Source organism: Nothobranchius furzeri, chromosome 11, assembly GCF_043380555.1.
Source record: "Nothobranchius furzeri strain GRZ-AD chromosome 11, NfurGRZ-RIMD1, whole genome shotgun sequence".
Taxonomy (NCBI): domain Eukaryota; kingdom Metazoa; phylum Chordata; class Actinopteri; order Cyprinodontiformes; family Nothobranchiidae; genus Nothobranchius; species Nothobranchius furzeri.
This window is the reverse complement of record NC_091751.1, coordinates 2,294,912-2,320,599: the sequence shown is the minus strand read 5'-3', so window position 1 is coordinate 2,320,599 and position 25,688 is coordinate 2,294,912. Positions and strand designations below refer to the sequence as shown.

General features: G+C 49.2%; 1 protein-coding gene across 8 annotated transcripts in view; it reads right to left on the bottom strand.

Moving 5' to 3' along the window:
* Positions 1–7,325: 7,325 nt before the first annotated feature.
* zgc:91944 (homeobox-containing protein 1) overlaps positions 7,326–25,688 on the bottom strand; it is a 41,240-nt gene continuing 22,877 nt past the window's right edge. For 6 of the 8 annotated variants that reach the window (XM_054733792.2, XM_054733791.2, XM_054733790.2 and 3 more), the window contains 2 exons: positions 25,514–25,635; positions 7,326–7,642 (listed from right to left, as the gene is read on the bottom strand). In XM_054733792.2, the coding sequence (XP_054589767.1) occupies positions 7,496–7,642; positions 25,514–25,635 (269 nt within the window). In that variant the 3' untranslated portion in view covers positions 7,326–7,495. The remainder of the gene's footprint in view (positions 7,643–25,513; positions 25,636–25,688) is intronic. The other 2 variants (XM_054733788.2, XM_054733794.2) reach the window with 1 other exon arrangement.

The window sequence follows — 25,688 nt, the reverse complement described above, 5'->3', positions numbered from 1 at the left end:
TATAAATTTAAAACTGTCAGTGTTGCACCGTCGTCAGGTAAAAACCTAGCACTACATTTGAATTTAAATCTGCCATCGCTATTGGCTAAGTGGTACACGATGATGTTAGATGGTACATTATGATGTCGCAATGTTGTGAGTGTGTGTATTTGTTAGCGGCTCCACCCTCTCGGTCTGCTAGGCAACAGCTTTTGTTGCATATTTCAAACAGGAAGTGGGAGTTGAGTAAGAATCTGGTAGGGGGTGACTTGCTCTTTAAGACTCTCTGGAACCAGCTTGCACTCACAGTCAACCAGTCCCCATCACTGGTGGTCTTTAAGAGTAGGTAGAAGACTCATTTTTATAGGACGGCTTTCTCCTGACGCTTTTGGTTTCTCGTTTTTATTCTTTGCTTTGATTTCCTTTAACTACTTAATTTTAATTTTCTTTTTTATAAATTTGATCTCATTTGCATTTTATTGTTCTCAGTAATGTCCATGTTCTTCATTTTGTTTTTAGTGTTTTTTATGACTTGCTACCACTTTTTATCTTTGTAACTTTTGCTGTTCAGTGCCTCGGGCCCCCTTTGAGGGTGGCGGAAAGCGCTATATAAATAAAGCATGATGATGATGATGATATCACAGTACAGGGTAAGGCTATCACTTTTACAAATTAAAAAATAAATAAATAAATAATACATAATTCCTGAAAGGAGAAAACTCTAGATTGCTGTTTTAACAAAAAGAAAAGGAAGAAAAGACAGAAGTAGCTGCTGATTCCCATCAGTGACGTAACAACAACATATCCAAACAATTTAAATGCAAAAATATAAATAGTTACGTATACTTAAGGCAATTGCCAAGAATGGGCATTTCCAACCCGTTCACCTAGAGGTCATGGTGTGAAACGATCAGTGAGGATAGAAATAACTCAGATGTTACATCTCAGACTCTACAGGCCTTTTACACTGGTTTGGAAGAAAACCTCTTCTTGTACAAAACTAACATCAGCACAGCTGTTTGCTAAAGTTTTACCTGGAAAAAGAAAAAGACTAATTATCCTTTAAGTAAAGTTTAAAAATCCTGAAAATACTCTAACTTTTTCAGGCTTTGCATTACATACAAAAGTTGTTCATTGAAGTTTTATTAACTCCTCTTTTCACTGATTTAGACGTTCCCATGCATACGGGCAGGTTCGTGTTATGTGCTGTCTCCCTCGTGTGGTTGAAAGAGGGACTTACTGTTTGAACGTGGCCCTAGTTGCTATTTGATCTATTTTTGGGGTGGGGGTTAACTTTTTATAATTCAATGTTTCCTCTTCTTTAAGCTCATCTGCAAAAAGAGGTCATTTTAAAATGGGAGCTATTTTAGCGCGGTCCCGAATGGAAAACCTCACTGACATGTTATACTTGGTAAAATAGACAGGTGTCTGCCCTCTCACACTTTCTTTCTTAAATAAATGAAGTTTCTACCTTGGCTGCTCTCCGGTCTGAGCTCATTGGGGACACTGACACCTCCACATCTATACATTTATACCATGAACACCCAGAACTCGTTGGTTTTCCTTGTGGTTCAGTCAGGAGGACTTGTTTATGGCACGGCCTGCTTAGTGGCAAATGATTTACTGTAAAACTACATTCAATTAATCAATCAAGTTTACTTATATAGTGCTTTCCACAACCATGGACAGTGACTAAAGTGCTTTACATAACAAAATAAGACCATAGAGCATAAAAACAGACATCACGATAAAAGATAGAACATAAAACCGTAGAAGTAAAATACACAAATCATGAAAGCTGAAAAGGAAGAATAAAAGGGTGGGTGGCTACCAGACAAACCCCAATAATAAAATACCTGCTGATATAGATATGTTGATTTGAAAGTAAACAACTCTATCATCAGACACAGGAGTCATCACTGAAAGCGAGCGATCACCCTGGTGTTTGTATCTAGACCGCGGGAGTTCCAGAACTAACTTTCCTGTTGGCTTCATAGGCTGTGCTTGCTTACGTGGAGACAAAGAGTCAGAGAGATAGGCAGGACCGAGACTGAGTACTCCTGAACGTGAACACGATGATTGAGAAGTGTATTCGGAAAGACACAGGGAGTGTAGTTCCGAGAGAATGGGAGTAATCTGGCTCCGCCTAGGTGTGTTTGTGAGGAGACGGGCTGCAGAGTTGTGAACTAGCTGAAGACGAGCAAAGGAGGACTCGTGCGAGCTGACACAGAGCGTTAAAGTAGTCGAGGCGTGAACTAATGAGAGCATGAATGGCTTTCTCTAGATCGGAGTGGATAAGAGGTCTAAGTTGATAAAAGCTAGCCCTGACTCCTGCGTAGATCTGTCTACACGGTATATGTGCTGTTTTTTTTTCAAGCGATGCATAAAATACTGAAACAGTTTTGCAGTCTCCGCAATGTCACATACTTCCTTTTAGCTTGAACATAAAACGTTTTTGTCCTTACGTTTTTTTTGACAAGCTCCTGAAGGTGGATGTCCTCCACAGTCACCCCACGCTTTCGTCCCCCTCTTATGTAGTTGTAGTATTGACTAATCAAGAAACACAGAAGATGGATAAAAACTGGAAACTGTGCTTTTGGTCCAAGGTGGGCATAATTCCACGGACCATCATGGCTTTCCAGTCCTTGCTCATACCGACAAGGCTGGGCTGAGCTACCAATGCCAGCCTAAGCTAGTGCTATCGTCCTTGTTGGACAAGAAGATAGTGAAGCTTGGAGCTTTTATGTAAAGTCCCAGGGTGCATTGGAATTACCGACTTTAGATCTGCATATTGTGGTGGTTGTCGTCTTTCTCGTTAATCCGTGCTCCCCCCCCCCCCCCCCCCCACACACACACACACACACACACAAGCAGTCGCCGAGACTCCACCTTCCTCATTTGTCCATGCTCCCCTACTGCCGCCAAGGGCGTCAGTTTGTTTTCAGAATTGCTGGGGACAATAACCATACACTTGAGTGGTGTTTAAAAATTGCTGGGGACAATAAAGTAGGCTAGCACAGGGGTCGGCGGCTCTGGAGCCGCATGCGGCTCTTCCATCCATCTGTGTTTGTAAAATAATGAATGGATATTTAAATAAAATGCTTTATATTTTACTGCATTAATTTTACATCTGTATGCCAATTCTAAATGTAAAGATTGTCTGCGTAAACCTGAACAGGTCCAACCCGGTCTTACTGTGAGACCGGGTTGACGCGTCACGCTTGTGCGTAATCATATGCGCTTCCTGCTGGAGGATGTCAGATTCTGGGCTTCTCCTCAGACGGCTCCTGGATGCGTCGCCACATTGGAGACGGGAACAAGCACTATTCAGCCAAAGTTTCATAATCAGGGAACATTTTCTAAGTGACAAGTCTCTCTGAGAGACCGGGTTTGGAAAACACTCGCTTCAGTGGGAGGAACCTTCCCACATGAGCTCTGGGTGGCTCTGGGGTTAATAAAGTTTAATTGTTTCTCTTTGCAACAATCTTCACAAGAAGGCAAAACAGTTAAACGGCAGGTTACAGATATTTCCATTTGACTGTTTATTTTGACAGATAAACTCAAGGATGTTGGTTGTTTTGAAAGAATTACCCCGACGCACACTGATGCCCATGGATGAGCTGACATTTTAATCGTTAACGCACATCGCGGAGGTAAAATATTCCCATCAGAACATCAGAGCTTTATACTGGACACTGTGTTCAGCGCGGCTCGGAGCGCCCACGGTGGACAGTGGGCTGAAGATCTGGGGTTCGCAGCGCAGTGCAGAACCACGGCGCATGCGATAAGATTTCCTCCCACTGAAACAGTCTGGAAACCCGGTCTCTCTGAGGGATGTGTCACTTGGAAAAATGTTCTTTTCATGAAATTATGAAACTGGCTGAACAGAGCTTGTTCCCGTCTCTAATATGGAGACGCGTGACGCGTAGAGACATTTGATCACGCACAAAGTTTATGTGGAGCAGAAGCGGTCGGGCCACGGCAGGTGGAACGTTCCTAGCCTACATGAAGTGAAACTGTTTAATTGTAACATTAATGTGTTACTGGACACGCTGGTCTGGTTGGTTAGACCAGTGTTTGAAGTGGAAAACACACACACACACACACACACACACACAAACACACACACACCAATTAAAATAATGCTGATAGCGTGGACTAGGAGACAGGTGATGGTTTACGTATTTAAATGATGGACAGGCTGCTGTAAAATGTAATCTCCATCCACATCCAGACACAATTATCCTCTATTTTTTCTCTAGTTGCTCTGCTCTTGTCTGGGCTGATCAGCTGATGGCGCGCGCGACGCGCCTAACTAGCGGCTGTGATGCACATTTTACGCATTTGGAGAGGTGGGCTGGATGCTTTGCGTTTACTGGAAGATGGTCCACTTAACGCACGGTTGTAGACTAAATATTAATGACAAATGAATGAAAATTAAATTGTGAGTTTTTACTTCATATTTTATAAATAAAAAGGATGGGGGAAAACATTTATGACGTCTTTTTAAACTAAATTTTCTAGCGCGACCTGCCTGCTTCACTTAAGTCACTGCTTATTAAGGTCCGTCCAGAATTACCGTGGGAAACGGGTAATAATGGCTCTTTGATGGGAACAGGTTGCCGACCCCTGGATAAGATCTGAGCTGGTAAAACAAAAATCCTCATCAGCAGGCGTTTTTGAAAGTGGGGGGGACACAGCTGCCAATCACAAATTTTGCCGGGGACATGTCCCCGGCGTCCCCGGTTAAAATGACGCCTATGACTGCCGCTGTCTTTGTTCTTTATTCATATCCAAATATAGCGGTCTACCAGACTCTCCTTGTTCGTCATCTCCCGCCCCACTCGCTGAGAAAAGTGTCTCTAGCATCAGGTAGTGAGCCATTTGGGTAAACCAGCCAATCAGCATGCAGCTCATTTAATATTCATTTCCAAGGAAAGTAGGAGGCGTAAGCTCATCAGTTCTTGTAGGGCTTGGATTTGGCCATTTGTCAAGACTCTTGGGCTATTTTGAGCTTCAACCAATTTCAGAAGTCATATAAAAGCTTAAAGACAATTTACAATAACAAAAAGCATTCTAGTACAACTTTAAACAGCTTTTTTTTACTGAAACTTTTCATTTACTCTATTAAAGTTGCACACTTATCATTTTCCACAAACAACAAATTTTCATGGCTTACATTTTGATATAGTTAATTTTATAACTTCAATTATGCTGTAGCAGATCTATGGGCGGGGCCACCGGGACATCGGCCCCCGCTGAAGTCTGATTTGCCCCCTCAAGTGCCCCTGTCCAGTCACTCATCTGTCCTCTGCTCAATGATCAGGTTAGAGGTGGATGCAATTCCAAGTCCGAACACTGTGGTGCTAATCGGCCAAATATGAATGTCTGTTTAAGGATGTTGGACTAATACACGGCCCCTCTAGGAATACTGTGGTCCCTTGATGGCCCCGTAATCTGAAAAATCCTAGATCCGCCACTGCTCTGTAGCTGGCTTTGATAGACGATCTTCTGCCTGCTTACAAGTATGATGAAAACCAAACCTTAAACTACTCAAAGAATGAACTGAGACACATCCCACTGATTGTGTACACGTTTATTATTGTTATTGTTTCCCTGGTCAGATAAAAGCAGATAGGGAGGAGCATGATAATAAGAAACTGCAGCAGCTTTGGGGGATCCTGTCCAAAGCCAGACTAAAGTGCTGTCTGAGGTGAGTTACACGGACAGCTCAGGGCGACGCCTGTTGCTATGATTGCTACGTAACACTGCCCGTATCAGCATAATCACACCAGCTGCTGTCAGTGTCGCCAGACAGCCTCTACATTATTCATAACAGTTATTCTGAGGTAAGCTAGAGATGGCTAGTGTTGTACATTTACATAATGCATTGTAAATCCACAGCACTGTCACTGTTCTACTCTGTCCCTAGCACAGGTTGTCCTGCAGCTCTTCTTGGCATAGCTTTGGCATTAGGACGCAACACAGAGGCACCCTACCTGGGCCACAACAGAGAAAAAAACTTGTGTTCATCATATGAACATTTAGGAGGTCATTCCTGAGGCCTTGGGCCAATAAATATCAAGATCTGTGTAATGCAAAGGTTAATCTGGCTATTCATGTTTAAAGTTTGACAAACGTTTATATGCCGCTAATGAGGTTTGAATAAAAACACCCAGTGAAGTGTGTGTTTTCAGGGCTGTAGGGATTACACTTAGAGTGAGCATCACTTGAGCACATTCACATGAAGTGAGCTTCAGCTCAACGGGCTGTAAGTGAGATGATGTTCGAAGAAATTCTGCAGTTTTTTCTTCTTTGAAAATATTTTTTAAATACCAAAAAAAATTAATAAAAATGTGAAAAAGAATATTTTTCTAAAAAGTCGAGTTTCATCGGGTAAGGGACGTAAAAATGAGCAACTTAAAGGTAACTGATGGCTTCTTTTAGGGCATGTTTGCCTACAAAATAAAAGTCTTACGTTTGGTGTTTGTTAAACACGAATCAAATAAAGACCAGCAGTAGCTCAACAGGCTGAGCGGGTTGTCCAGTTATCAGAAGGTTGTAGGTTCGATTCCGGCTCTGACCAGAGAATTCTGCTGCTGTGCCCTGGGGCAAGACACTTAACCCACGTTGCCTGCTGGTGGGGGTCGGAGGGACCGGTGGCGCCTGTGCTCGGCAGCCTCGCCTCTGTCAGTGCGTCCCAGGGCAGCTGTGGCTACATCGTAGCTCATCCCCACCAGGGTGTGAATGTGTGTGTGAATGGATGAATGATACACTGTAGTGTAAAGTGCTTTGGAGTCCTGACTCTGAGAGGCGCTACACAAGTGCGGGTCATCATTTATCATAAAGTACACATAACATCACAAGAATAACCAGGTGCCAGTCATGACTTTCTCCTTTTTTTTTTGGGAGGGGGGTTACCTGAGATTCCAGATGTCCCTCAGGGAATTACAGATGTGATGGCAACAGCATGTGTGGATTGATCGATCGATCAATCACCTCACAAACATTCAAGCAAACTTTTGCCTCGCCAAACAATGAATCATATGTCACACCACACCCAGTCACACCTGACCTGCAGGATTAACACATTCATGCCAAAATAAACACTCTTAAAACGCTGAAAGGACAAAAAAGCACGCAGCAAAGAAAACAGGAAAAGCTCAGCTTAAAATGATGAGGTATCCTTTTACATAATCCTCCCTCTAAGGAATTTAGGCCTTTTAATACCATCTTGGAATGCACTATATATTTATATATTGGTGTGTATACCTTATACCCTATATACCTATACATACACTGTATATTGCCATTAATAAGCAGGATTACTGTTGATAAATACAGTGCCCTCCTTACCATCCGAGACACCTCAGTGAGCGTCAATACTCTCTTGCTTTGGAGTTAGAGGCGTCACAGGTCCAAAAGGTCCTACATGGGTAGAGAGGGCGTCTATTGGTGTCCCTAGTTCATTTGATTAAAAGTCAAATATGTGTACTGTAAGGTTTGCTGGCTTAAGTCACTCTTTGTCCACAGGCTCCCTTTTGGAGTCATTATCCTTTTGCTGTACTCGCTGAGAGCTGGGGCTTGGTGGGGCTGCCCCATCCACAGGGGACAATAGGGAGGAACCATGCTGATCCACAGCCCTCTGGGAAGACACATCCTCCTGTGAAAGAACAAATGCTCAGGTTTCTGAATCCTTATTAGACACATCTTGTTTGCTAAAGAGTGTCCTCCTCTATGCAGTCTGGAGCTCCCTTCTGTTGCACTGGAAGCACACACACACACACACACACACGCGCACACACACACACACACACACACATACACACACACACGCTCCAACAGATTTATGTTGGCAAAAGGAGATCTGAGGCACTCAGGAGATGAAAAATAAAAGCCTTTATTAGTACATGGCTCAAATAGTTAAAAACAAATGGCGATGCGTTTCAGCCCACAGGGCCTTCGTCAGGGCTCACAAAACCTGACGAAGGCCCTGTGGGCTGAAACGCGTCTGCATCATCGACATAAATATGCTGGAAAATGTATTCCCATAGGCTCCAATATCACGTTTTTGAGGCCAAATGGGAGGTGGCCACCACCGCCATTTTGACCGTGTCACAGGTTCCGTCCAGCCCAGACCATTCCACAAAAGGGAAGAGAGGAGGAGCTGAGGGTGGGGCTGTAAGGCTGGGATCAACTGACGACACCCGGTCAAACTAGCTACAAGCTAACGTGAAGCTAACCCAAGGCTAACGCGGAGGTGGGAGCTAAGCTAACGGAGGTAGCAACCTAGCTACAACCAGAGTTAACTGTGCACAACACCAGAGCTTCTGAGTCTGAGATGCGCAGAGCTGCCGCTGGGGAGAACCGGGTGGAAAGGTTTCCTTCCCGGAGCTCCACAAGCCAGCAGCCCGCGCAGCAGACAGAAGCCGCGATCAGAGATGCACCGAGCTGCGGGGAGGGGAGAACTGGGTGGAAAACAGAGGTCTCCCGAGAGCTCCACAAGCCGATAGTGGGAACCCAGCTCCACCAACATGTTATATTTCAACCCATTTCCTAAAGTGCAGCATTATGTTAAATGCACTGGGTTTTACCCTATTACATTTAAATGTCATGGTTAAACAGTACATGTTAAAATCTAAGCTCAGCTCGGCAGTGACCTAACAGTAGGGCTGCACGATATTAGGAAAACCTGCGATATTCGATAACAGTGCTTAATATTGTGATATCGATATTACTCACGATAAATGAACAAATACTAAAGTATGCAGTGTTGATGTCGTCTGGCGTGTGACGTCTGCTCTGGGTTCAAAGCAAACAAAAACTAATGCATGAATTCCATTACAACATAACATTTTTATTGCAAACATATGCAGCTGCACCTGCTACTGTATTAGCAGCTGCACCCGCTACTGTATTAGCAGCTGCACCCGCTACTGTATTAGCAGCTGCACCCGCTACTGTATTAGCAGCTGCACCCGCTACTGTATTAGCAGCTGCACCCGCTACTGTATTAGCAGCTGCACCCGCTACTGTATTAGCAGCTGCACCCGCTACTGTATTAGCAGCTGCACCTGCTACTGTATTAGCAGCTGCACCCGCTACTGCATTAGCAGCCGCACCCGCTACTGTATTAGCAGCCGCACCCGCTACTGCATTAGCAGCTGCACCCGCTACTGTATTAGCAGCTGCACCCGCTACTGCATTAGCAGCTGCACCAGCTACTGTATTAGCAGCTGCACCTGCTACTGTATTAGCAGCTGCACCCGCTACTGTATTAGCAGCTGCACCTGCTACTGTATTAGCAGCTGCACCCGCTACTGTATTAGCAGCTGCACCAGCTACTGTATTAGCAGCCGCACCCGCTACTGTATTAGCAGCTGCACCCGCTACTGTATTAGCAGCCGCACCCGCTACTGCATTAGCAGCTGCACCCGCTACTGTATTAGCAGCTGCAACTGCTACTGTATTAGCAGCTGCACCCGCTACTGCATTAGCAGCTGCACCTGCTACTGTATTAGCAGCTGCACCTGCTACTGCATTAGCAGCTGCACCCGCTACTGTATTAGCAGCTGCACCCGCTACTGTATTAGCAGCTGCACCCGCTACTGCATTAGCAGCTGCACCCGCTACTGTATTAGCAGCTGCACCTGCTACTGTATTAGCAGCTGCACCCGCTACTGCATTAGCAGCTGCACCTGCTACTGTATTAGCAGCTGCACCTGCTACTGCATTAGCAGCTGCACCCGCTACTGTATTAGCAGCTGCACCCGCTACTGTATTAGCAGCTGCACCCGCTACTGTATTAGCAGCTGCACCCGCTACTGCATTAGCAGCTGCACCCGCTACTGTATTAGCAGCTGCACCCGCTACTGTATTAGCAGCTGCACACGCTACTGTATTAGCAGCTGCACCCGCTACTGCATTAGCAGCTGCACCCACTACTGCATTAGCAGCCGCACCCGCACCCGCTACTGCATTAGCAGCCGCACCCGCTACTGCATTAGCAGCTGCACCCGCTACTGCATTAGCAGCCGCACCCGCTACTGTATTAGCAGCTGCACCCGCTACTGTATTAGCAGCTGCACCCGCTACTGTATTAGCAGCTGCACCCGCTACTGTATTAGCAGCTGCACCCGCTACTGCATTAGCAGCTGCACCCGCTACTGTATTAGCAGCTGCACCCGCTACTGTATTAGCAGCTGCACCCGCTACTGCATTAGCAGCCGCACCCGCTACTGTATTAGCAGCCGCACCCGCTACTGCATTAGCAGCCGCACCCGCTACTGTATTAGCAGCCGCACCCGCTACTGTATTAGCAGCCGCACCCGCTACTGTATTAGCAGCCGCAACCGCTACTGTATTAGCAGCTGCACCCGCTACTGTATTAGCAGCTGCACCCGCTACTGCATTAGCAGCCGCACCCGCTACTGTATTAGCAGCTGCACCCGTTTAGCAGCTGCACCCGCTACTGTATTAGCAGCTGCACCCTACTGTATTAGCAGCTGCACCCGCTACTGTATTAGCAGCTGCACCCGCTACTGTACTAGCAGCTGCACCCGCTACTGTATTAGCAGCTGCACCCGCTACTGTATTAGCAGCTGCACCCGCTACTGTACTAGCAGCTGCACCCGCTACTGTATTAGCAGCTGCACCCGCTACTGTATTAGCAGCTGCACCCGCTACTGTATTAGCAGCTGCACCCGCTACTGTATTAGCAGCTGCACCCGCTACTGTATTAGCAGCTGCACCCGCTACTGTATTAGCAGCTGCACCCGCTACTGCATTAGCAGCCGCACCCGCTACTGCATTAGCAGCCGCACCCGCTACTGTATTAGCAGCTGCACCCGCTACTGTATTAGCAGCCGCACCCGCTACTGTATTAGCAGCCGCACCCGCTACTGTATTAGCAGCCGCACCCGCTACTGTATTAGCAGCCGCACCCGCTACTGCATTAGCAGCCGCACCCGCTACTGTATTAGCAGCTGCACCCGCTACTGTATTAGCAGCCGCACCCGCTACTGTATTAGCAGCTGCACCCGCTACTGTATTAGCAGCCGCACCTGCTACTGTATTAGCAGCTGCACCCGCTACTGCATTAGCAGCTGCACCCGCTACTGTATTAGCAGCTGCACCCGCTACTGTATTAGCAGCTGCACCCGCTACTGTATTAGCAGCTGCACCCGCTACTGTATTAGCAGCCGCACCCGCTACTGCATTAGCAGCCGCACCCGCTACTGCATTAGCAGCCGCACCCGCTACTGCATTAGCAGCCGCACCCGCTACTGCATTAGCAGCCGCACCCGCTACTGCATTAGCAGCTGCACCCGCTACTGCATTAGCAGCCGCACCCGCTACTGTATTAGCAGCTGCACCCGCTACTGTATTAGCAGCTGCACCCGCTACTGTATTAGCAGCTGCACCCGCTACTGCATTAGCAGCCGCACCCGCTACTGCATTAGCAGCCGCACCCGCTACTGCATTAGCAGCCGCACCCGCTACTGTATTAGCAGCCGCACCCGCTACTGTATTAGCAGCCGCACCCGCTACTGCATTAGCAGCTGCACCCGCTACTGCATTAGCAGCCGCACCCGCTACTGCATTAGCAGCTGCACCCGCTACTGTATTAGCAGCCGCACCCGCTACTGCATTAGCAGCTGCACCCGCTACTGTATTAGCAGCTGCACCCGCTACTGTATTAGCAGCTGCACCCGCTACTGTATTAGCAGCCGCACCCGCTACTGCATTAGCAGCTGCACCCGCTACTGTATTAGCAGCCGCACCCGCTACTGTATTAGCAGCTGCACCCGCTACTGTATTAGCAGCTGCACCCGCTACTGTATTAGAAGCTGCACCCGCTACTGCATTAGCAGCCGCACCCGCTACTGTATTAGCAGCTGCACCCGCTACTGCATTAGCAGCCGCACCTGCTACTGTATTAGCAGCTGCAACCGCTACTGTATTAGCAGCTGCACCCGCTACTGTATTAGCAGCTGCACCCGCTACTGCATTAGCAGCTGCACCCGCTACTGCATTAGCAGCTGCACCCGCTACTGTATTAGCAGCTGCACCTGCTACTGTATTAGCAGCTGCACCCGCTACTGTATTAGCAGCTGCACCCGCTACTGTATTAGCAGCTGCACCCGCTACTGCATTAGCAGCTGCACCCGCTACTGTATTAGCAGCTGCACCTGCTACTGTATTAGCAGCTGCACCCGCTACTGCATTAGCAGCTGCACCTGCTACTGTATTAGCAGCTGCACCCGCTACTGCATTAGCAGCTGCACCTGCTACTGTATTAGCAGCTGCACCCGCTACTGTATTAGCAGCTGCACCCGCTACTGTATTAGCAGCTGCACCCGCTACTGCATTAGCAGCTGCACCCACTACTGCATTAGCAGCCGCACCCGCACCCGCTACTGCATTAGCAGCCGCACCCGCTACTGCATTAGCAGCTGCACCCGCTACTGCATTAGCAGCCGCACCCGCTACTGTATTAGCAGCTGCACCCGCTACTGTATTAGCAGCTGCACCCGCTACTGTATTAGCAGCTGCACCCGCTTAGCAGCTGCACCCGCTACTGTATTAGCAGCTGCACCCGCTACTGTATTAGCAGCTGCACCCGCTACTGTATTAGCAGCTGCACCCGCTACTGTACTAGCAGCTGCACCCGCTACTGTATTAGCAGCTGCACCCGCTACTGTATTAGCAGCTGCACCCGCTACTGTATTAGCAGCTGCACCCGCTACTGTATTAGCAGCTGCACCCGCTACTGTATTAGCAGCCGCACCCGCTACTGCATTAGCAGCCGCACCCTCTACTGTATTAGCAGCTGCACCCGCTACTGCATTAGCAGCCGCACCCGCTACTGCATTAGCAGCCGCACCCGCTACTGTATTAGCAGCTGCACCCGCTACTGTATTAGCAGCCGCACCCGCTACTGTATTAGCAGCCGCACCCGCTACTGTATTAGCAGCCGCACCCGCTACTGTATCCCCGCTACTGCATTAGCAGCCGCACCCGCTACTGTATTAGCAGCTGCACCCGCTACTGTATTAGCAGCCGCACCTGCTACTGTATTAGCAGCTGCACCTGCTACTGTATTAGCAGCCGCACCTGCTACTGTATTAGCAGCTGCACCCGCTACTGCATTAGCAGCTGCACCCGCTACTGTATTAGCAGCTGCACCCGCTACTGTATTAGCAGCTGCACCCGCTACTGTATTAGCAGCTGCACCCGCTACTGTATTAGCAGCCGCACCCGCTACTGCATTAGCAGCCGCACCCGCTACTGTATTAGCAGCCGCACCCGCTACTGCATTAGCAGCCGCACCCGCTACTGCATTAGCAGCCGCACCCGCTACTGTATTAGCAGCCGCACCCGCTACTGCATTAGCAGCCGCACCAGCTACTGTATTAGCAGCCGCACCCGCTACTGCATTAGCAGCCGCACCCGCTACTGCATTAGCAGCCGCACCCGCTACTGCATTAGCAGCCGCACCCGCTACTGTATTAGCAGCCGCACCCGCTACTGTATTAGCAGCTGCACCCGCTACTGCATTAGCAGCTGCACCCGCTACTGTATTAGCAGCTGCACCCGCTACTGCATTAGCAGCTGCACCCGCTACTGTATTAGCAGCTGCACCCGCTACTGTATTAGCAGCTGCACCCGCTACTGCATTAGCAGCTGCACCTGCTACTGTATTAGCAGCTGCACCTGCTACTGCATTAGCAGCTGCACCTGCTACTGTATTAGCAGCTGCACCCGCTACTGTATTAGCAGCTGCACCCGCTACTGTATTAGCAGCTGCACCCGCTACTGCATTAGCAGCTGCACCCACTACTGCATTAGCAGCCGCACCCGCACCCGCTACTGCATTAGCAGCCGCACCCGCTACTGCATTAGCAGCTGCACCCGCTACTGCATTAGCAGCCGCACCCGCTACTGTATTAGCAGCTGCACCCGCTACTGTATTAGCAGCTGCACCCGCTACTGTATTAGCAGCTGCACCCGCTACTGTATTAGCAGCCGCACCTGCTACTGTATTAGCAGCTGCACCCGCTACTGTATTAGCAGCCGCACCTGCTACTGTATTAGCAGCTGCACCCGCTACTGTATTAGCAGCTGCACCCGCTACTGCATTAGCAGCCGCACCCGCTACTGTATTAGCAGCTGCACCCGCTTAGCAGCTGCACCCGCTACTGTACTAGCAGCTGCACCCGCTACTGTATTAGCAGCTGCACCCGCTACTGTATTAGCAGCTGCACCCGCTACTGTATTAGCAGCTGCACCCGCTACTGTATTAGCAGCTGCACCCGCTACTGTACTAGCAGCCGCACCCGCTACTGCATTAGCAGCCGCACCCGCTACTGCATTAGCAGCTGCACCCGCTACTGTATTAGCAGCTACACCCGCTACTGTATTAGCAGCTGCACCCGCTACTGTATTAGCAGCTGCACCTGCTACTGTATTAGCAGCTGCACCCGCTACTGTATTAGCAGCTGCACCCGCTACTGCATTAGCAGCTGCACCCGCTACTGCATTAGCAGCTGCACCCGCTAATGTATAGCAGCTGCACCCGCTACTGCATTAGCAGCTGTACCCGCTACTGTATTAGCAGCTGCACCCGCTACTGCATTAGCAGCCGCACCCGCTACTGCATTAGCAGCTGCACCCGCTACTGCATTAGCAGCCGCACCCGCTACTGTATTAGCAGCTGCACTCGCTACTGCATTAGCAGCCGCACCCGCTACTGTATTAGCAGCTGCACCCGCTACTGTATTAGCAGCTGCACCAGCTACTGTATTACTGTATTAGCAGCTGCACCCGCTACTGTATTAGCAGCCGCACCCGCTACTGCATTAGCAGCTGCACCCGCTACTGCATTAGCAGCTGCACCCGCTCCTGTATTAGCAGCTGCACCCGCTACTGTATTAGCAGCTGCACCCGCTACTGCATTAGCAGCTGCACCCGCTACTGTATTAGCAGCTGCACCCGCTACTGTATTAGCAGCTGCACCCGCTACTGCATTAGCAGCTGCACCCGCTACTGTATTAGCAGCTGCACCCGCTACTGAATTAGCAGCTGCACCCGCTACTGTACTAGCAGCTGCACCCGCTACTGTATTAGCAGCTGCACCCGCTACTGTATTAGCAGCTGCACCCGCTACTGCAGTAGCAGCTGCACCTGCTACTGTATTAGCAGCTGCACCCGCTACTGTACTAGCAGTTGCACCCGCTACTGTACTAGCAGCTGCACCCGCTACTGTATTAGCAGCTGCACCCGCTACTGTATTAGAAGCTGCACCCGCTACTGCATTAGCAGCCGCACCCGCTACTGTATTAGCAGCTGCACCCGCTACTGCATTAGCAGCCGCACCTGCTACTGTATTAGCAGCTGCAACCGCTACTGTATTAGCAGCCGCACCCGCTACTGTATTAGCAGCTGCACCCGCTACTGTATTAGCAGCTGCACCCGCTACTGCATTAGCAGCTGCACCCGCTACTGTATTAGCAGCTGCACCCGCTACTGTATTAGCAGCTGCACCCGCTACTGTATTAGCAGCTGCACCCGCTACTGTATTAGCAGCTGCACCCGCTACTGCATTAGCAGCTGCACCCGCTACTGTATTAGCAGCTGCACCCGCTACTGTATTAGCAGCTGCACCCGCTACTGCATTAGCAGCTGCACCTGCTACTGTATTAGCAGCTGCACCCGCTACTGCATTAGCAGCTGCACCTGCTACTGTATTAGCAGCTGCACCCGCTACTGTATTAGCAGCTGCACCCGCTACTGTATTAGCAGCTGCACCCGCTACTGCATTAGCAGCTGCACCCACTACTGCATTAGCAGCCGCACCCGCACCCGCTACTGCATTAGCAGCCGCACCCGCTACTGCATTAGCAGCTGCACCCGCTACTGCATTAGCAGCCGCACCCGCTACTGTATTAGCAGCTGCACCCGCTACTGTATTAGCAGCTGCACCCGCTACTGTATTAGCAGCTGCACCCGCTTAGCAGCTGCACCCGCTACTGTATTAGCAGCTGCACCCGCTACTGTATTAGCAGCTGCACCCGCTACTGTATTAGCAGCTGCACCCGCTACTGTACTAGCAGCTGCACCCGCTACTGTATTAGCAGCTGCACCCGCTACTGTATTAGCAGCTGCACCCGCTACTGTATTAGCAGCTGCACCCGCTACTGTATTAGCAGCTGCACCCGCTACTGTATTAGCAGCCGCACCCGCTACTGCATTAGCAGCCGCACCCTCTACTGTATTAGCAGCTGCACCCGCTACTGCATTAGCAGCCGCACCCGCTACTGCATTAGCAGCCGCACCCGCTACTGTATTAGCAGCTGCACCCGCTACTGTATTAGCAGCCGCACCCGCTACTGTATTAGCAGCCGCACCCGCTACTGTATTAGCAGCCGCACCCGCTACTGTATCCCCGCTACTGCATTAGCAGCCGCACCCGCTACTGTATTAGCAGCTGCACCCGCTACTGTATTAGCAGCCGCACCTGCTACTGTATTAGCAGCTGCACCTGCTACTGTATTAGCAGCCGCACCTGCTACTGTATTAGCAGCTGCACCCGCTACTGCATTAGCAGCTGCACCCGCTACTGTATTAGCAGCTGCACCCGCTACTGTATTAGCAGCTGCACCCGCTACTGTATTAGCAGCTGCACCCGCTACTGTATTAGCAGCCGCACCCGCTACTGCATTAGCAGCCGCACCCGCTACTGTATTAGCAGCCGCACCCGCTACTGCATTAGCAGCCGCACCCGCTACTGCATTAGCAGCCGCACCCGCTACTGTATTAGCAGCCGCACCCGCTACTGCATTAGCAGCCGCACCAGCTACTGTATTAGCAGCCGCACCCGCTACTGCATTAGCAGCCGCACCCGCTACTGCATTAGCAGCCGCACCCGCTACTGCATTAGCAGCCGCACCCGCTACTGCATTAGCAGCCGCACCCGCTACTGTATTAGCAGCTGCACCCGCTACTGCATTAGCAGCTGCACCCGCTACTGTATTAGCAGCTGCACCCGCTACTGCATTAGCAGCTGCACCCGCTACTGTATTAGCAGCTGCACCCGCTACTGTATTAGCAGCTGCACCCGCTACTGCATTAGCAGCTGCACCTGCTACTGTATTAGCAGCTGCACCTGCTACTGCATTAGCAGCTGCACCTGCTACTGTATTAGCAGCTGCACCCGCTACTGTATTAGCAGCTGCACCCGCTACTGTATTAGCAGCTGCACCCGCTACTGCATTAGCAGCTGCACCCACTACTGCATTAGCAGCCGCACCCGCACCCGCTACTGCATTAGCAGCCGCACCCGCTACTGCATTAGCAGCTGCACCCGCTACTGCATTAGCAGCCGCACCCGCTACTGTATTAGCAGCTGCACCCGCTACTGTATTAGCAGCTGCACCCGCTACTGTATTAGCAGCTGCACCCGCTACTGTATTAGCAGCCGCACCTGCTACTGTATTAGCAGCTGCACCCGCTACTGTATTAGCAGCCGCACCTGCTACTGTATTAGCAGCTGCACCCGCTACTGTATTAGCAGCTGCACCCGCTACTGCATTAGCAGCCGCACCCGCTACTGTATTAGCAGCTGCACCCGCTTAGCAGCTGCACCCGCTACTGTACTAGCAGCTGCACCCGCTACTGTATTAGCAGCTGCACCCGCTACTGTATTAGCAGCTGCACCCGCTACTGTATTAGCAGCTGCACCCGCTACTGTATTAGCAGCTGCACCCGCTACTGTACTAGCAGCCGCACCCGCTACTGCATTAGCAGCCGCACCCGCTACTGCATTAGCAGCTGCACCCGCTACTGTATTAGCAGCTACACCCGCTACTGTATTAGCAGCTGCACCCGCTACTGTATTAGCAGCTGCACCTGCTACTGTATTAGCAGCTGCACCCGCTACTGTATTAGCAGCTGCACCCGCTACTGCATTAGCAGCTGCACCCGCTAATGTATAGCAGCTGCACCCGCTACTGCATTAGCAGCTGTACCCGCTACTGTATTAGCAGCTGCACCCGCTACTGCATTAGCAGCCGCACCCGCTACTGCATTAGCAGCTGCACCCGCTACTGCATTAGCAGCCGCACCCGCTACTGTATTAGCAGCTGCACTCGCTACTGCATTAGCAGCCGCACCCGCTACTGTATTAGCAGCTGCACCCGCTACTGTATTAGCAGCTGCACCAGCTACTGTATTACTGTATTAGCAGCTGCACCCGCTACTGTATTAGCAGCCGCACCCGCTACTGCATTAGCAGCTGCACCCGCTACTGCATTAGCAGCTGCACCCGCTCCTGTATTAGCAGCTGCACCCACTACTGTATTAGCAGCTGCACCCGCTACTGCATTAGCAGCTGCACCCGCTACTGTATTAGCAGCTGCACCCGCTACTGTATTAGCAGCTGCACCCGCTACTGCATTAGCAGCTGCACCCGCTACTGTATTAGCAGCTGCACCCGCTACTGAATTAGCAGCTGCACCCGCTACTGTACTAGCAGCTGCACCCGCTACTGTATTAGCAGCTGCACCCGCTACTGTATTAGCAGCTGCACCCGCTACTGCAGTAGCAGCTGCACCTGCTACTGTATTAGCAGCTGCACCCGCTACTGTACTAGCAGTTGCACCCGCTACTGTACTAGCAGCTGCACCCGCTACTGTATTAGCAGCTGCACCCGCTACTGTACTAGCAGCTGCACCCGCTACTGTACTAGCAGCTGCACCCGCTACTGTATTAGCAGCTGCACCCGCTACTGTGCTAGCAGCTGCACCCGCTACTGTATTAGCAGCTGCACCCGCTACTGTATTAGCAGCTGCACCCGCTACTGTAATAGCAGCTGCACCCGCTACTGTATTAGCAGCTGCACCCGCTACTGTACTAGCAGCTGCACCCGCTACTGCATTAGCAGCTGCACCCGCTACTGTACTAGCAGCTGCACCCGCTACTGCATTAGCAGCTGCACCCGCTACTGTATTAGCAGCTGCACCCGCTACTGCATTAGCAGCTGCACCCGCTACTGCATTAGCAGCTGCACCCGCTACTGTATTAGCAGCTGCACCCGCTACTGTATTAGCAGCTGCACCCGCTACTGCATTAGCAGCTGCACCCGCTACTGTATTAGCAGCTGCACCCGCTACTGCACTAGCAGCTGCACCCGCTACTGTATTAGCAGCTGCAACCGCTACTGCACTAGCAGCTGCACCCGCTACTGTATTAGCAGCTGCACCCGCTACTGCACTAGCAGCTGCACCCGCTACTGCATTAGCAGCTGCACCCGCTACTGCACTAGCAGCTGCACCCGCTACTGCATTAGCAGCTGCACCCGCTACTGTATTAGCAGCTGCACCCGCTACTGCATTAGCAGCTGCACCCGCTACTGCATTAGCAGCTGCACCCGCTACTGCATTAGCAGCTGCACCCGCTACTGCATTAGCAGCTGCACCCGCTACTGCATTAGCAGCTGCACCCGCTACTGCATTAGCAGCTGCACCCGCTACTGCATTAGCAGCTGCACCCGCTACTGTACTAGCAGCTGCACCCGCTACTGCATTAGCAGCTGCACCCGCTACTGTATTAGCAGCTGCACCCGCTACTGCATTAGCAGCTGCACCCGCTACTGTACTAGCAGCTGCACCCGCTACTGTATTAGCAGCTGCACCCGCTACTGTATTAGCAGCTGCACCCGCTACTGCAGTAGCAGCTGCACCTGCTACTGTATTAGCAGCAAAACAACAAACTGCATGCATGCAGTTTCTCAGCGACTTTAAAACATCACCTCCACCATAAAACTTTTTCTGATGCTCCAAATACAGAAAAACATCCCCTACCAGGGTTTTTAGAATAAATAAAAAAAAATCAGAAAATAAGTTTAAATGTTAAATAATAGTTAACATCACTTAAATGCAACAGCAAATTCTCTCATTGCTACTGAGCATTTTCTCCACTTACGTGGTTATGATATAAGGCTGTTGCTGTAATTGGGAAGTGAACTGTGCTGGGCCAAACTAGGAGAACATTAAGATTTTCTGAGGGAAAGAGAAAAACAATTGTCTACCTTTCAGAAGAGGAACTGGCAAAAAACTACATGGAAAATATGTGAAAACGATTGTTTTTAACCCCAAATTGAACAAGTTTACCTAGATCTTAAAAATAGCTCAGATGATGAAACTGCAACTATGATTCTGATAACAAGCTAACAAATTGAACTAGCTCCTCTAAGATAAGCGGCTAGCAGAGCTTCTGACTGACAGTTTATGTGCAGCAGCAAATCAACTATCCTGATTAACAAGGTTATAAAAGCTCATGAATGAAAAATCACTTTGATGTGTGGGGGAGCTTTTCCAGGCCCTCTTTAGCAGGGTGGGACTGGGAGGAAAGTGCTGTAGCCTTTTAGCTGGAAGCTAACCAGAGCCTGGGGCTAACACTAGCGACATGAAGGTGGGTTGGTTCACCGGCACGTGTCGGAGTCAGCCCGGTAAAAATGATTAACGACACCGAGCGGACTCACGTTCACGTTTGAAAGCGGCGCTGAATCCAGAAACATCAGCACAAAGTGCGTTCGTTGCTCTGAGCCAGCATGACGAACAAGGGAACAGCGCCGCTAACTCTTTTCGGGTGATGCTTTCCAAAAGGGTCTATGTAGGGGGCGGGTGTATTACGTGAACGGGACCATCTGATTGGCCGCATATCAGAAGGACTACATTTGATTGGTCAAATAATACTTCCGCGTAAAAAAACAGAGCTGGTTTACAAAAAGGTGATGTATGACACGGATAGAAATGTTGAACCAAACATTTATCGCCGTTTTTGCCGTGTTTTGCGATGGGCCTATCGCACGACCTGTTATCGCGATGACAATAATTTTTCGATATATTGTGCAGCCCTACCTAAAATACATAAATATAATTTTACTTACTGAAAAAATGAAGTGGAGACTCGTTGGACGCTCTATTAGTGCAACTAATGCCACAGCAAGTCATTTTGTCCAACAATTGCACAAATAATATCCAAACAAGAATACACAAACACAGAGACTCAAAATCCCGGATTAGTTTCCAGGCCAGACCGAGGCTCTACTGAGGCCTTTCCACGGAGCTAGCTCTGTGGTCACGTGGGTCTGATGCTCATTAATTATACAGAATTTTAGGCTTTTAATACACTTAAACAGAAGAGCGAGAAAAAAAATCCCCCCCCCCCAGAGTTGTCCTGAGTGTAAACTAGATCATTTAAACCAAAAACATGTTTTGGTTCCAGGCTGTAAACATGTTTGTTTCTGCTGTGAAATTGGTATTTTTAACATGGGAGTCAATGAGGATTTGCTCGCTTCTGACCCCAGCCCCTAGTGGATGAGGGTGGAACTGCAATTTTTGGTACTTCCGGGATGGCCTCCATTTTTTGAGCCGCATTGTGGGGGCTTGGTCGGCATTTATGTTTAGGGGTGCACCGATCAGGTTTTTTGCTGTCGATCACCGATACCGAAATCAAAGAATGCTGATCACCGATACCGATCACCGGTACCGATCACGTGGATTGGCCAGAAATTTTCTACAACATTATAATGAGTGCTACAAACTACATAATCTGGGAATAAAGGAAATGTAACCTAATCTAAAATGGTCTGTATTAGGGTTGTCACGGTGTGAAAATTTAACCTCACGGTTATTGTGACCAAATTTACCACGGTTTTCGGTATTATCGCGGTATTTTTTTTAAACATTCTAATTTCACACAATTAAATAAACCCTGTATATCAGGAAAATATTGTCCTCAGTTTGTGTCTAAATTTAGCCTAAAATGTGTTATTTTGTAATAATGTTGTTTATTTGTTTACATTTTTTCCCTTTAGTCTTTAAAATACCAATATTTGCCCATAACTTCTTATTTTATGTCAGTTTGATGTCATCATTTAAAAATATTAGATCAGATGACACTCAGTACTCAAGTAGACTTCTAAAAAGATACTTTTTTACCCTTACTTGAGTAATAAACCCTATATCAGGAAAATATTGTCCTCGGTTTGTGTCCTTCCAGTGAGCTTTGCAGATATGGGAAAATGTCATCAGGCAGTAATCGTTGTTAAATTCATAATTATTCTCGGAGAGAGACCAACTCTTATCTGCCCCTGGGAGCCCCGTAATGCATAGCGTCATTTCAACATGGGGGTGTCCGCGACACGGTTTATATGCAGGTAGCGGCGCTGCGGCTGCTTTATATAGCGACTCGTTGCATTCTCCCTCAACCCAAATCCTCGGATCACGCATTTTGGCTAAAACGCTAACGTTAGCTTGCCTTGCGTTGACTGTAGAGTTGTGGGCGATGGTCACGCAGATGTGTCATGAGATTTGAAGCGTTGCTGCCTTTCACAGACACTTTTTCTGCTCGTGCTGCAAACAGGATAGCCGTCTTCTATCAGCTGTCCCTCGGCATTCTTCAAATAACTAAAAGATGCCCGTACTTCCGACTTTGTCTTCTTTGAGGGATAAAAAATGTCCTCCTGAGCGCTGCCGTCTCCTCCTTTGGCCATTATTTCAGCTTTAGCTTCAAGAAAGTTTTGGTTGTAAACAACAAAGTGCGCATGTGCCGCCGGTCCTGCAACTTCAGCAGATGATACGGTGGCTGGTAAGGGTCACCGCGCCTACACCGCAGCCACGCTTATCCACCAAGATAATATAGTTTTTTTTTAAACAAGACGGTTATTATTATTGTCAACTTTTTTTCAACCGGGGTTTACCGCTACACCGGTTACCGTGACAACCCTACCTGATCGGTCTGCTTTGATCTATTTTGAAAATTCCGATCAAAACCGATAGGGGAGCTATCGGCCGATTACGATCAAATGCCGATCCATCGGTGCATCCCTATTTATGTTTTTAACTATTTGAGCCATGTACTAATAAAGGCTTTTTATTTTTGATCTCCTGAGTGCCTCAGATCTCCTTTTGCCAACATTTATGTGAATCCCTTGGCTGAAGAGCACCAGTGAGAGCACCAGATACAGTTTCTTACACCCCTGCAGCACTTCCAGCATTTTTTCTATTTTCCAACAGATTTATGTTTGGTCAGCTTGTGGAAAATCACTGAAGCAGCTGCTCAAGCTTTATGGAGTGTGTTTATGTCCTCCTGCCTGATGTTAGTTTCTGCTGCTGCCCCAGTGACATCCAGAAATGTCTACAAAGAGGTTAACTCATGAATTTGACATCATGTCTACATAAGGCAGAGAAGTGCAGCTCAGCAGGTCCATCAGTGTTAAAGGTCTCGCTTGTTTCTTCAATAAATCGGCTGTGATGTGTTAGCCTGGCAAGCCATCCTATATGTGAATATACAGTATAGCCTGGCCACAACCCATAGAGCTCAGCTGTGGAGTGGTATCTACGGTTGTGTTAATAACTGTCTCCACATGCTATTGGACAACGAACAACTTGATATACTTACACTTATGAATGCCAGTCAATGGGGCAGTCCACCATTCACTGTCAAAGAAGACGCAAACACAGCCTTTTTCTGAATAAATGTAAGTAACTCTATCTGCTCTTGACTCAGAGAAAAGCCCAAGTCTTAATTGTCCAGAGCCGTTGCAAACAAGCCACCGCTACCTTCATTTTCCTGCTTTGTCGCACCATCCCACCCACCAACCCAATAGAGCGCTAGAAATGCTAAATAGCTTGTATCTGTATAGCGTCTTTCAGGGTTCTACAACACTCCTCGAGGCACCTCACAACACAACCAGTAGCCCTTTTTACAAGACACACCATGCAGGCAAATCAGCGTCATGTTACCGCAACTGTATGTCTTATAAATGCACCTTTCCGGTATAGCGATGCACGGATTTTGCGGCATTCGTTCCACCTCTCTTGGTAGTAATATTGCAACAACTGCCTGGCTGACCATTTAAAAACGACCTAAGGACCCCTGATGCCACTTTAGCATTGCAGCAAATAGACGGCATTGTTTTGTTAAGAAGTGGAAAGAGTGGAGGTCTGAAAACGACAAATGCTACTCATTAGTATTCATGACTTAAAAATGTAAGGCTGAGTGAGAAACCGATAGCAGTACATACTGTATACCTCGTGTGACATATGGTCTTGATTCGGAAAAGGGTAGAATGCCTTCTCCGGGTCAGGGATGAGGTCCTGCCCCAAGTGGAGGAGTTTAAGTATCTCGGGGTCTTGTTCACGAGTGAGGGGAAACTGGAGCATGAGATCGATAGGCGGATTGGTGCTGCGTCTGCAGTGATGCGGGCGTTGTACCGGTCTGTCGTGGTGAAGAGAGAGCTGAGTGAGAAGGTGAAGCTCTCGATTTACCGGTCGATCTACGTTCCTACCCTCACCTATGGTCACGAGCTTTGGGTAGTGACCGAAAGACCGAGATCACGGATACAAGCGGCCGAAATGAGTTTTCTCCGAAGTGGCTGGGCTCTCCCTTAGAGATAGGGTGAGAAGCTCGATCATGTGAGAGGGGCTCGGAGTAGATTCACTGCTCCTCCACATGAGAGGAGCCAGTTGAGTTGGCTCGGGCATCTGGTCAGGATGCCTCCTGGACGCCTCACTGGTGAGGTTTTATGGTCATGACCAACCGGGAGGAGACCTAAAGGAAGACCCAGGACACGGTGGAGGGACTATGTCTCTCACCTGGCCAGGGAACGTCTTGGGATTCCCCCGGAGGAGCTGGCCCAAGTGGCTGGGGAGAGGGAGGTCTGGGCCTCTCGACTTAGGCTACTGCCCCCGCGACCCGACTCCGGATAAGTGGATGAAAATGGATGGATGGATGGATGGATGGATGGATGGATGACATATGAGAACGGGCAAACAGAAAAATCTATATAAAGGGCAGATGAAAAGAGATGCTCCATGCTGGACTAACCCATGGCTGGAACAGAGCCACGGCGGCCAGACGCACTGCTAGCGGCTAATGTTTGTGTAGCCGTAGACTTTTACAACTAACAGGTAGGCACCCCAAAAAAGAAAGAAAAGATGGAGGACACAGTGAATCACATCGCTGACAATAACGGACTGAACAGTTTGGTAATGTGGATATATTTTGGCTGTTTAACATTGGACTTCAACAAGTTGCTGCACCTCTACTGATGTTGAGCAAAGTTCTAACAATGTTAGGGACAGGGTGATATGGCCACAAAACAACATTACCATATATTGAGCAGTTCACCTTGATAATGATAAATGTACGATAGCTACCCACCAGCTGCTACCGGCTTCCGCCTGCCGCTACCCACCAGCTGCTACGCGCTGATTCAACATCTGAATCATCTTCAATTTCCTCACCATCTCTCCCTTCTTGTTTCGGTCACCCAAACACATCTTTTCATGATTATTCAAATACCTAATAGTAAAAGACGATTTCGGCATTGGTGCGTTTTCAGTATATTGCCCACCTCTAAGTCCGCTGGAATGGCAGCAGACAAGGTCATGAGCAAGTCAAAAGTTGTGGTGATTGTTTTGTTTTGTTTTGTTTTAAAGCAACATGACCAGGGCCCTTGGCTCACCTGCTCCGAGAATCGATGATTCACATGATCTCCAAACTCCTGCATCTCTCCCTCCTCGCCGTTGGAGTGACCACTCGGACTTGGCACTTCGATTCCGTGGCTTTCCAGAATAGCAGCTTCTGCTTGTGTTAAGACAGGAGGGGGAATGATTTAGTAAAATGCTGATGCAAATCAC